The 12,966-nt window shown below is 47.5% G+C and overlaps 2 protein-coding genes across 5 annotated transcripts in view; one reads left to right on the forward strand and one right to left on the reverse strand.

Annotated features, from left to right (window-relative positions):
- LOC141009601 (uncharacterized) overlaps positions 1-12,966 on the reverse strand; it is a 205,646-nt gene that overhangs the window by 937 nt on the left and 191,743 nt on the right. Inside the window, exon 1 of one of the 3 annotated variants that reach the window (XM_073482274.1) lies at positions 1,129-1,360. The exons of 1 other annotated variant lie outside the window; for it this stretch is intronic. In XM_073482274.1, coding sequence (XP_073338375.1) covers positions 1,129-1,188 — 60 coding nt within the window. In that variant the 5' untranslated portion in view covers positions 1,189-1,360. Of the gene's footprint in view, positions 1-67; positions 788-1,128; positions 1,361-12,966 lie in introns of those variants that run through there. One more of the 3 variants, XM_073482273.1, reaches the window with a different exon arrangement.
- bop1 (BOP1 ribosomal biogenesis factor) lies at positions 2,090-11,718 on the forward strand. Of its 2 annotated transcripts, none has more exons than XM_073482264.1 (15): positions 2,090-2,671; positions 3,675-3,878; positions 3,979-4,059; positions 4,380-4,534; positions 4,633-4,750; positions 4,876-5,190; positions 5,303-5,464; positions 5,569-5,649; positions 5,745-5,814; positions 6,362-6,494; positions 6,910-7,093; positions 7,173-7,464; positions 8,298-8,382; positions 8,602-8,709; positions 11,419-11,718. In XM_073482264.1, exons 1-15 carry the CDS (start codon positions 2,561-2,563, stop codon positions 11,570-11,572), a joined length of 2,253 nt encoding a protein of 750 aa, XP_073338365.1. In that variant the 5' UTR covers positions 2,090-2,560; the 3' UTR covers positions 11,573-11,718. The 2 variants fall into 2 exon arrangements, with proteins under 2 accessions (XP_073338365.1, XP_073338364.1); XM_073482263.1 differs by having other exon boundaries at positions 2,498-2,671; positions 3,675-3,884.

Here is a 12,966-nt window from a genome sequence, read left to right on the forward strand (position 1 = left end):
CAACATGTCAGCAGAGACCTGATCTATTCACCTCATTTGTTCACTGTTATCTACTTTAGTCACTTACCAGCCTGCAAAATGTTCTTGTATTTAATTTTAACTTGCTGCCAGGTCCTTTTATGGCCAGACAAGTTTGTTCTTTATGAGGATAGAAAGATAAAATAGATAAAAACGTAACATGAGAAAAATAAATGAAATGACACATTGTGGATAATTGTTTGCACTTAATCACACTCTACACTTCCTGGGTAACATGCACCTCTCCGTGCCACGTTTAAAGCAAAGTGTACAACAGTTGATTAGTGGACTTGAGAAGTAACTCCTTTATTCATGATGACAGCTCAGTGGAGCGCTTGTCTGCAGGCTTTCTCTCTTCCTTTAATACGGCGCTGCTGCCTTTCTTTCTTATGACTTCACCTCTTCAGAGGTCCATCAGCTGTTCAGCGGCCGTGACACATCACGCGCGGCTCTGATCCACGTTCCCATCGTGACTGTGAGCGATCGCGAGGTCCATGTAAGTGTGCGTGAACACGCACTTATTCCGACTATCTGCACCGCGTGACAGCTGCGCATTTTCATCCTGGCTCGCAAACGTGCGACCATTTAAGCCCGCACGCGCCGCGCAGACCGGGCCGAGCCGCGCGTGCTCAACTATCCTGCATTTCTTTATTCTACTTTTGTGCAAAACCTACGGTGGCCCTGAAGTGCAAATCACAACGGCAAATCAGAAAACACAACAACGAAACAGAAATCACAACGGCAAATCAGAAAACACAACAGCAAATCAGAAAACACAACAACAAATCAGAAAACACAACAGCAAATCAGAAAACACAACAGCAAATCAGAAAACACAACAACGAAACAGAAAACACAACAGCAAATCAGAAAACACAACGACAAATCAGAAAACACAACAACGAAACAGAAAACACAACAACGAAACAGAAAACACAACAGCAAATCAGAAAACACAACAGCAAATCAGAAAACACAACAACGAAACAGAAAACACAACAGCAAATCAGAAAACACAACAGCAAATCAGAAAACACAACAACGAAACAGAAAACACAACAGCAAATCAGAAAACACAACGACATTAACCAAACCGGAAAAGGTAGGTACCCTTGGGCGACATGAATCGTCGCTGATTGGACTGGTCCGTCCTTTGAACCGGAAGGACATGGTTTACATGTTTTCAAAACAAGAGCGCTGCCAGTGACGACGTACACACTGCTATTAAAGAATATTTTGATGCAGGACATGGATATGGGTCCGTGTATCATCTGATCATGCAATTCTATTTAATGTGGCAAACGAAAAACGAAAATACGAGTCAATATTTCGTTTTTCTGTATGCACCAAACATTGAAAACTGGTGTTTGTTTTCCTATTTTCAGCCCAAACGAGCGGGTGAGGCCACTCGAGGGTGTCCAGCGGGGAAGCTCTGAAATCACACAGAGACGCCGGATTATCGCCGCAGCAGTGGTTCGCCAATTCTCCGCCGTTGGTTGTTCACACAGAACCAAGCAGCTCCGGCGTAAAAGACGAACCGGAGTATAATTCACACAGAAAGCCGGCGCTGCGGCTCCAAAGGAGGTGTGACGGTACACGTCATGACGATGACGTATGTGTTTTTTTCAAGGTGTTTCCTGGTGTCCTCCTGTTCATCTAAACATGTACCCGCTGACTGATTATAATCATATGGATGCCGTTATAATGTGTTGTGATTGAGATCCCGACCCACCAAACATCCTGGAAAGTGACAAAGTTACGTTTTTCTCTAAATTACATAATTACATAATCACCATCAGTCAACAGGACGTCTGACTATTTCACTCGGGGGGAAAGAGGCTGTTTTCTGGGGGGAAAGTTCACTGAGTCTCGGTCAGGAGGGCTGATCGTCGCGGTGATTTGGTCTCGTCATCAAAATATTCTTTAATAGCAGTGTGTACGTCGTCACTGGCAGCGCTCTTATTTTGAAAACATGTAAACCATGTCCTTCCGGTTCAAAGGACGGACCAGTCCAATCAGCGACGATTCATGTCGCCCAAGGGTACCTACCTTTTCCGGTTTGGTTAATGCCGTTGTGTTTTCTGATTTGCCGTTGTGTTTTCTGTTTCGTTGTTGTGTTTTCTGATTTGTTGTTGTGTTTTCTGTTTCGTTGTTGTGTTTTCTGATTTGCTGTTGTGTTTTCTGTTGTGTTTTCTGATTTGCTGTTGTGTTTTTTGATTTGCCGTTGTGATTTGCACTTCAGGGCCACCGTACAAAACCCCTCAGGTCACTTGTTTACATAATAACGTGTTTACAACAACAACAACAACAACAACAGGCTGATGTTTGTTTGTTTGTTATTCATCTCTTTAATTTATGACGATTAGATCGCAGACTGACACAGCAGTGATGATGGATATGAAGATGATGATGATGATGAAGATGATGACGATGATGAAGATGATGACGATGATGCCGAACACAAGATGGCGCCAGCAGTAAACTCCTCCCTCCCGGCTGTGACGTGTGACCTTTCACCCCGCAGAGCCCCACGTGCTGTGTGATGGAGGAGAGCAGCAGCGGAAACACGCGCAGGAGCGAAGAGATGAAGAAAGTCCGACAGAAAACTGTGAAGAAGCGGAGTAAAGAGGAGGAGGAAGAGGAGCAAGACGAGGTGACACAGACAGACAGACAGGAGGACAGAGAGACAGGAGGACAGACAGGAGCACAGACAGGAGGACTGGGTTAACTGGGGAGAAACTGGCAGCTAGCTGTTAGCATGCTAACAGGACGAGGCTACACCAAAACACGCTGCTGGAGATAAAACCGTGAATGTTGAGCGAGTGACGGCGCTGATGTTGAGATAAATGAGCCGAGCTGAAGAGCAGAACTCACCGAGTCCAGCTGCTCCGCACTGGACGAGTTGAAGCTTAAAGACAGGCAGAGCAGCTTAAAATGGTCAGATTCTCAATGGAGTTCTGAATGGATTAATCTCTCAGCCGACTGTCCTGGAAGTAAACATGCTAATCTGTGCTGAAGCTCGATGATAATGTTGTAAATGTCCAGTAGTGTTCAGTGTGCTGAGACACACCAACTCAAAACGGTCATATTCTGAGTGGGAGTCTGGTGCAGCAGAGTCCGGTTTACTTCAGTTAGCTAATGTTATACTGGAAGCTGCGGCGTTGTTAGCTATTAACAGTAACACTGTAGCATTAGACAACTAGCTAGCTAATAACAATGCTGTTTACAGTGTAGCTTTGCCTGTTAGCATGTTAGCCCTGCTGTTTACCTCAGGACATCCCCCCTCTGAGTAGAGCTAACACATGCTGCCAAGAAAGACTCACACCAAACTCCAGTCATAATCTGACAATTTAACAAGTTTGGTGTGTCGTAAAACAGTAACGGACCTATTCATGATCGATTCAACACTGTTCTGCACATTAGATTTATTTGTGTGTATTAATTGTTGCTGACAGAATCTGTCTTCACCTGTAACAGGTAACATCCAGTCTATATGTTTATCTTTTTATTCTGGAGGTGATGTCAAACAATTTCTCATATTTAAATATTTCATAGCTTCAATGGAAATTCTTCATAATGGATCTTCTTAAATCAGCAGATTTTTGTATGGAGTTTGGTGTGGTGCTCAGCAGTTTGAACCTGTTGGTTCTCTTCAGATCTTTAACTTCAACAAGAAACCAGCTGAGGAGGAGGAGGATGAAGATCTGTCAGACAGCGAGGACAGCGTCTACTCAGGACTCGAGGATTCTGGGAGTGACAGCGACGATGACAAGGAGGAGGAGGAAGGAGACGAGGAGGGATCAAATGATGACAAGGAGGAGGAGGATGGTTTGAAATTTGAGCCAAAGCAGACTAAACAGGTAGAGGTGTGTGTGTGTGTGTGTGTGTGAGTGAGTGAGTGAGTGAGAGACAGCTGATTGGCTGGTTGTGAACTTCACCTGTGTTCTGGTCCACCTGCAGAGAGAGGAGGAGGAGGAGGGAGGAGAGAGAGAAGAAGAAAAGAAAGAAAACGAGTACGAGCGAGACTCTTCAGACGAGGAGGTCAGATCAGTTCTTCTGTGTTCCTTCATGTTCTTAACGGGTTCTCTAATGTTCTACGTTCTGTTGTCTCTGGGTTTCACAACCTTCTGTCAGTTTGCAGGTGTTCTTCAGGGTTCTCCGCAATGTTCTGTTGGTTCACTAACATTCTTTGTCAGTCTGTAGAATATTATCCCATGGTCTCCAAAAGGTTCTGTCAGGTTCTTCATCAACCATCAGGCATTTTGTTCTGTTGGGTTCTGTCGGGTCCCGTGGGGAATGTTGCTCCGTCAGGTTTTTTTTTGTGCTAACTTTAGCTGTTCTCTGATGGTCTGTACTCTCAGGACATAAGGAACACGGTGGGGAACATTCCCATGGAGTGGTACAAAGACTTCCCTCACATCGGCTACGACCTGGACGGGAAGAAGATTTACAAACCAATCAGGAACAAGGACGAGCTTGATGACTTCCTGGACAAAATGGAGAACCCAGACTACTGGTGAGCCAGCTAGCATAATGCTAGCCCCTTCCATTTGTTTAAAGGTGGGATGCTAAAGCTGCTAACGTGCAGTTGTAACAGCACTGTGTCGTCCGCAGGAGAACGGTCCACGACAAGCAGACAGGAAGTGACATCGTGCTGTCGGACGAGCAGGTGGAGCTGGTGAACCGTCTGCAGCGAGGACAGTTTGGAGACATCAACTTCAACGAGCACCAGGTACGTGAGGTGACGCAGGCGAATCCCCCCCCCCCATCTGTTAACATGTTTTCTGTTCTAAGGTGAACCTTTTGTTAACGTGTCACACCTGTGTGCCCCACCCCACCTGTGTGCCCCGCCCCCAGCCTCAGGTGGAGTTCTTCAGCAGCGACCTGATGATCCACCCGGTCACCAACAGACCGGAACACAAACGCAGCTTTATCCCGTCGCTGGTGGAGAAGGAGAAGGTGTCTAAACTGGTCCACGCCATCAAGATGGGCTGGATCAAACCGCGGCGGCAGGACGACGACAGCAGGGGGCGCTACTACGACCTGTGGGCCTCCGAGGACGCGTCCATCCTCGCCAAGCACAGGATGCACCTGCCCGCCCCCAAGACCCCTCTACCTGGTCACCACGAGTCCTACAACCCCCCACCTGAGTACCTGTTCACCGACGAGGAGGTACGTCACCTGAGAGTTACCTGTCTCCCTCTATTCAGAGGACACCTGTCTGTCTACCTGTCTCACTCTATTAAGAGGACACCTGTCTGTCTACCTGTCTCACCCTCTGCAGCGTGCTCTGTGGGAGCAGCAGGATCCGTCAGACAGGAAGTTCCCGTTTGTTCCCAGGAAGTTCTCGAGCCTCCGTCAGGTTCCTGCGTTCTCTCGCTTCATCCACGAGAGGTTTGAGCGCTGCCTCGACCTTTACCTGTGTCCCCGTCAGAGGAAGATGAGGGTAACCACACACCTGAGACACACCTGAGTAACAACTCAGCACAAGCACTGTGTGTGTCAGCTACATATGATCAGTAACCTGTCTGTCTCTCTACCTGTCTGCAGGTGAACGTGAATCCTGAAGATCTGATTCCCAAACTTCCCAAACCAAAAGACCTGCAGCCGTTTCCCACAACACAGTCTCTGGTACACACACAGACACAGACACACACAGACACACACACACAGGTGAGTCCTCACTAACATGGTGTACCTGTGTGTGTGTGTGTGTGTTCGTTCAGGTGTATCGAGGTCACAGTGCTCTGGTCCGTTCCATCAGTGTGTCTCCATCAGGACAGTGGCTCGCTTCAGGTAACACTGTTTGTGTGTTTATGTGTGTCTGTGTCTGTCTGTCTGTCTGTGTGTGTGTGTGTGTGTGTGTGTGTGTGAAAATGAACAAGTTCCTCACATGATCAATATTACTCACCTGTCAGAATACTTATACTGTTTACTGTGTGTATTCAATTCAATTCAACAGGCTTTATTGGCATGACTGTGTGTTACAATATTGCCAAAGCAAAGGATTACAGAAAAAAGAATACATAGATAATTAATAATTAAAAAAAAAATTAATTAATAAATAAAAAGAAGGAAGGAAAGTGTGTGTGTGTGTGCGTGCGTGCGTGCGCGTGTGTGTGTATCAGTGTGCAGGTAAGAACCCAGTGAGGAGCAGCTGGCTCACGTGGAGGAGATCATGTCAGGAGGTGTTGTGCAGCTCTTCTCCTGTGGCAGCACTCACAGGCATTCACATATACGTACTCTCTGTGTGTACTCTGTGTGTGTACTCTGTGTGTGTACTCTGTGTGTGTACTCTCTGTGTGTACTCTCTGTGTGTACTATGTGTACTCTGTGTGTACAGGAAGTGATGATGGTTCTGTGAGGTTCTGGGAGGTGTGTTCATCTCGCTGTATGAAGACGGTTCAGGTGGGCGGAGCCGTGAAGAGTGTCGCCTGGAACCCAAACCCGTCTGTCTGCCTGCTGGCTGTCGCCCTGTAAGGACCTGATGACCCGTCTCTCTCTCTCTCTCTCTCTCTCTCTCTGATGACCCGTCTCTCTCTCTCTCTGATGACCCGTCTCTCTCTCTCTCTCTCTCTCTCTCTGATGACCCGTCTCTCTCTCTCTCTCTCTCTCTCTCTCTGATGACCCGTCTCTCTCTCTCTCTCTCTCTCTCTCTCTGATGACCCGTCTCTCTCTCTCTCTCTCTCTCTGATGACCCGTCTCTCTCTCTCTCTCTCTCTCTGATGACCCGTCTCTCTCTCTCTCTCTCTGATGACCCGTCTCTCTCTCTCTCTCTCTGATGACCCGTCTCTCTCTCTCTCTCTCTGATGACCCGTCTCTCTCTCTCTCTCTCTGATGACCCGTCTCTCTCTCTCTCTCTCTGATGACCCGTCTCACTCTCCGTTTCAGGGACTGTTTGGTGTTGATCCTGTCTCCGTCTCTGGCAGACAGACAGGTTGTCTCGTCTTCAGAGCGACTCCTGGCGGGTCACCAGGAGGCGGAGCCTACAGAGGGGCAGGGGGCTGTCACGTGGATTGAGGGGGAGGGGGAGGAGCTTAACCAGGGGATCCGTCTGAAAATACAACATCCCAAAGTGAGAGACACGCCTGTTTGATTGTTGATTCCTGATCAATACTTGACCACAACTAACTGATCAGTAATGATCTTTGCAGGCTGTTCACCAGGTGGTGTGGCACGCGAAAGGAGACTACCTGGCTTCAGTGATGCCAGATCACTCAAGCCACCTGCAGGTGTTCATCCACCAGGTGAGCCGGAGGCGGAGCCAGAATCCCTTCAGGAAGAACAAAGGTCTGGTTCAGTGCGTGTCCTTCCACCCTGTCAGGCCCTACTTCTTCGTGGCGACGCAGCGCTCCGTCCGCATCTACAACCTGGTCAAACAGGAAATGACCAAAAAACTACAGGCTAACTCCAAGTGGATCTCCAGCATAGCTGTCCACCCCGGGGGTAACCAGAATCACCACAGCACCAGAATCACCCCAACACCAGAATCACCCCAACACCAGAATCACCCCAACACCAGAATCACCCCAACACCAGAATCACCCCAACACCAGAATCATCCCAACACCAGAATCACCCCAACACCAGAATCACCAGAATCACCACAGCACCAGATTCACCACGACACCAGATTCACCACGACACCAGATTCACCACAGCACCAGATTCCCCACAGCACCAGATTCCCCACAGCACCAGATTCCCCACAGCACCAGATTCCCCACAGCACCAGATACACCAGATTCACCACAGCACCAGATTCCCCACAGCACCAGATACACCAGATTCACCACAGCACCAGAATCCCCACAGCACCAGATTCCCCACAGCACCAGATTCCCCACAACACCAGATTCACCACAACACCAGATTCACCACAACACCAGATTCACCACAACACCAGATTCACCACAGCACCAGATTCACCACAACACCAGATTCACCACAGCACCAGATTCACCAGATTCACCAGATTCACCACAGCACCAGATTCACCACAGCACCAGATTCACCAGATTCACCAGATTCACCACAGCACCAGATTCACCAGATTCACCAGATTCACCACAGCACCAGATTCACCACAACACCAGATTCACCACAACACCAGATTCACCAGAATCACCACTACACCAGATTCACCACAGCACCAGATTCCCCACAGCACCAGATTTGTTACCAGCTGATTAATCATTTTAAAGTCTAATTGGACAGTAATCGGGTGACATCAGTGCTGAGGGGCGGAGCCTCTGTCTCACCTTTCTGTCTGTCTGCAGGTGATCATGTGATCTGTGGGAGTTATGACTGCAGGCTGAGCTGGTTCGACCTCGACCTCTCAACCAAACCTTACAAGATGTTACGGTACGTGTTCAATCATCCTGATCAATCACCCTGATATCTGATCAATCAACCTGATACCTGATCAATCAACCGTAGCATTCCGGGTTCTTTTGGTATGTTTTAGACAGCGTCCAACTTTTAGGAATCAGCGTTGTACTGATACTGTTGATGGTTTTGATCATGTTAATCATATTGATCATAGTGATACTGTTGATGGTTTTGATTGATTCCTGTCTGCAGACACCATAAAAGGGCGGTAAGGGGCGTGGCCTATCACAGACATTACCCGCTGTTTGCCTCTGCATCTGACGACGGATCTGTCATCGTCTGTCACGGGACTGTTTACAAGTAATACACACTAATACACACAGTACTACACACAGTGATACACTCAGTACTACACACGGTACTACACATGGTACTACACACAGTACTACACACAGTGATACACTCAGTACTACACACGGTACTACACATGGTACTACACACAGTACTACACACAGTACTACACACAGTGATACACTCATTACTACACACAGTACTAAACTCAGTACTACACACGGCACTACACTCAGTACTACACTCAGTACTACACACGGCACTACACTCAGTACTACACTCAGTACTACACACAGTACTACACTCAGTACTACACTCAGTACTACACACGGCACTACACTCAGTACTACACTCAGTACTACACACAGTACTACACACAGTACTACACTCAGTATTACACACGGCACTACACTCAGTACTACACTCAGTACTACACACAGTACTACACTCAGTACTACACTCAGTACTACACTCAGTACTACACACGGCACTACACTCAGTACTACACTCAGTACTACACACAGTACTACACTCAGTACTACACACGGCACTACACACGGCACTACACACAGTACTACACTCAGTACTACACACAGTACTACACTCAGTACTACACACGGCACTACACTCGGTACTACACTCAGTACTACACATGGCACTACAATCAGTACTACACACGGCACTACACTCAGTACTACACACGGCACTACACTCAGTACTACACACAGTGATACACACAGTGATACACACAGTACTACACACAGTACTACACACAGTGATACACTCAGTACTACACACGGCACTACACTCAGTACTACACACAGTGATACATTCAGTACTACACACAGTACTACACACAGTGATACACTCAGTACTACACACGGTACTACACTCAGTACTACATTCAGTACTACGCTCAGTACTACACACAGTGATACATTCAGTACTACACACAGTGATACACTCAGTACTACACACGGCACTACACACGGTACTACACACAGTACTACACACAGTACTACACACAGTGATACACTCAGTACTACACTCAGTACTACACACGGCACTACACTCAGTACTACACAAGGCACTACACACAGTACTACACACAGTGATACACTCAGTACTACACACGGTACTACACACAGTACTACACACAGTGATACACTCAGTACTACACACGGCACTACACACGGTACTACACACAGTGATACATTCAGTACTACACACAGTGATACACTCAGTACTACACATGGCACTACACACGGTACTACACACAGTACTACACACAGTACTACACACAGTGATACACTCAGTACTACACACGGCACTACACTCAGTACTACACACAGTGATACACTCAGTACTACACACGGCACTACACACGGCACTACACACAGTACTACACACAGTGATACACTCAGTACTACACACGGTACTACACACAGTACTACACACAGTACTACACACGGCACTACACACGGTACTACACACAGTACTACACACAGTACTACACACAGTGATACACTCAGTACTACACACGGCACTACACTCGGTACTACACTCAGTACTACACACGGCACTACACTCAGTACTACACACGGCACTACACACAGTACTACACACAGTGATACACTCAGTACTACACACGGTACTACACACAGTACTACACACAGTACTACACACAGTACTACACTCAGTACTACACACGGTACTACACACAGTACTACACATAGTACTACACACAGTGATACACTCAGTACTACACACGGCACTACACACGGTACTACACTCAGTGCTACACACAGTACTACACTCAGTACTACACACGGCACTACGCTCAGTACTACACACAGTACTACACTCAGTACTACACACGGCACTACGCTCAGTACTACACACGGCACTACACTCAGTACTACACACGGCACTACACTCAGTACTACACACGGCACTACACACAGTACTACACACGGCACTACACTCAGTACTACACACGGCACTACACACAGTACTACACTCAGTACTACACACGGCACTGCACTCAGTACTACACACGGCACTACGCTCAGTACTACACACGGCACTACACACAGTACTACACATAGTACTACACACAGTGATACACTCAGTACTACACACGGCACTACACACGGTACTACACTCAGTACTACACACAGTACTACACTCAGTACTACACACGGCACTACGCTCAGTACTACACACAGTACTACACTCAGTACTACACACGGCACTACGCTCAGTACTACACACGGCACTACGCTCAGTACTACACACGGCACTACACTCAGTACTACACACGGCACTACACTCAGTACTACACACGGCACTACACACAGTACTACACTCAGTACTACACACGGCACTGCACTCAGTACTACACACGGCACTACACACAGTACTACACACGGCACTACACTCAGTACTACACACGGCACTACACACAGTACTACACTCAGTACTACACACGGCACTGCACTCAGTACTACACACGGCACTACGCTCAGTACTACACACGGCACTACACACAGTACTACACTCAGTACTACACACGGCACTGCACTCAGTACTACACACGGCACTACGCTCAGTACTACACACGGCACTACACTCAGTACTACACTCAGTACTACACACAGCACTACACACTGACTTCCTGTCTCACTTCCTGTCTCACTTCCTGTCCGCCCCCCTCAGTGACCTGCTGCAGAACCCTCTGATCGTCCCAGTGAAGGTCCTCAGAGGTCACGTGATCACTCATGACCTCGGCGTCCTCGATGTGACCTTTCACCCCTCCCAGCCGTGGATCTTCTCCTCCGGAGCTGACGCCACCATCCGCCTCTTCACCTAGCAACCTGATCTCCACCACTGGTATCCTAGCAGCCTGCCTGCCACTGACAGGTTGCTATGATACCACCCGCTGCCTTGATTGACCTTTGACCTTGTAACTTTTTTTTTCTGTCTGTTTTTAATTAAACTGAAACGTTTTGACCTGTTTGTTTGTTTGTTTGTTTGTTTGTTTGTAGCATCAGCTGCTGTTTGTTGTTACCATGGTGATTGTGACAGACAGACAGATGTGCAGCTGGATATCCACTGTGTGTGTGTGTGTGTGTGTGTGTGTGTGTGTGTGTGTGTGTGTGTGTGTGTGTGTGTGTGTGTGTGTGTGTGTGTGTGAGATCAGAATCGTTTGGTCTGACTTCATGTCGTTGATGATTATTGATCAGTGAATCACGGCTGAATTAACACTATTGATCAGGTGATAGAAGGCAGCATCAGTATGATGTCATCAGCCTGTGACAGTTCGGGCTTCATGGAGACGTTGAGGCCTCGTGCACGTAACATAACGTCCGTGCATGTGCTGCGTTCTGTTGCAAGTCAGAAGTTGATATTTCCGGTTTGTGTTCCTGACTTCAGTATAAAAGCTCTCAGAGCGTCTGCTCAGTAAACAGACGCCGGCTGCAAACAGCTGATTGAATGGAAAGTGTTGGAGCTTCACAGCAGCTGATTGAACAGGTAGAGACGGGAGGAGTCGCTCCGGACAGACTCGGAGACACTGTTGAGCACAGAGCAGCTGATTGAACAGGTAGAGACGGGAGGAGTCTCCGGACAGATTCGGAGACACTGTTGAGCACAGAGCAGCTGATTGAAGGTGAAAATGACAACTTCAAAGTTGATTCAGTCTCGTATTATTTTTAGAAGCTTATTTTTTGTTTGTTGTTTAATAAACGGAATCATTTAATTAGAGATGTTCGTGTTTTACAACATTCCTGTTTGTGAATAAAATGAAATAATGAAATGAATCAGATTTATCATCTGTTCCCATGGTAACCCTGTGTTAAATGATTCAAACACTATGAACTGTGGGTAACTCTCCACCAGAGGTCAGTCATGAGCTAAAGCTCTGTCAAGTGCAGGAGTTGGGACTGGGCCTGTCAGGTGTGCCAGGTGTGTGTTTGGATACAGACAGGAGCTCGTGCACACACGTCATTTTAAACTCCATTTTGCGTCAGGTTTTTCCGCTTTTATTTTGAAGGTTAAAGTTGGGTTTCCGGTGTGGCTGTTTGAGTTCAGCAGCTTCACAGAAGTTCACCCGATTCAATAAAACGTCCCTGTTCACCGGGTTCACGGCAGAACCAACAGGTCCATGTGTTCACCGGCAGAACCAACAGGTCCATATGTTCACCGGGTTCACGGCAGAACCAACAGGTCCATGTGTTCACCGGCAGAACCAACAGGTCCATGTGT

This window comes from Pagrus major, chromosome 15, assembly GCF_040436345.1.
Source record: "Pagrus major chromosome 15, Pma_NU_1.0".
NCBI classification, from domain to species: domain Eukaryota; kingdom Metazoa; phylum Chordata; class Actinopteri; order Spariformes; family Sparidae; genus Pagrus; species Pagrus major.

Excerpts from the sequence above, each read along its gene's own strand:
- bop1 (XM_073482263.1), top strand. The coding sequence starts at position 2,561 with ATGGAGGAGAGCAGCAGCGGAAACACGCGCAGGAGCGAAGAGATGAAG. Across the intron at positions 4,535-4,632 it reads ATGGAGAACCCAGACTACTG|GAGAACGGTCCACGACAAGC; the intron begins GTGAGCCAGCTA and ends TGTCGTCCGCAG. Across the intron at positions 5,465-5,568 it reads CCCGTCAGAGGAAGATGAGG|GTGAACGTGAATCCTGAAGA; the intron begins GTAACCACACAC and ends ACCTGTCTGCAG.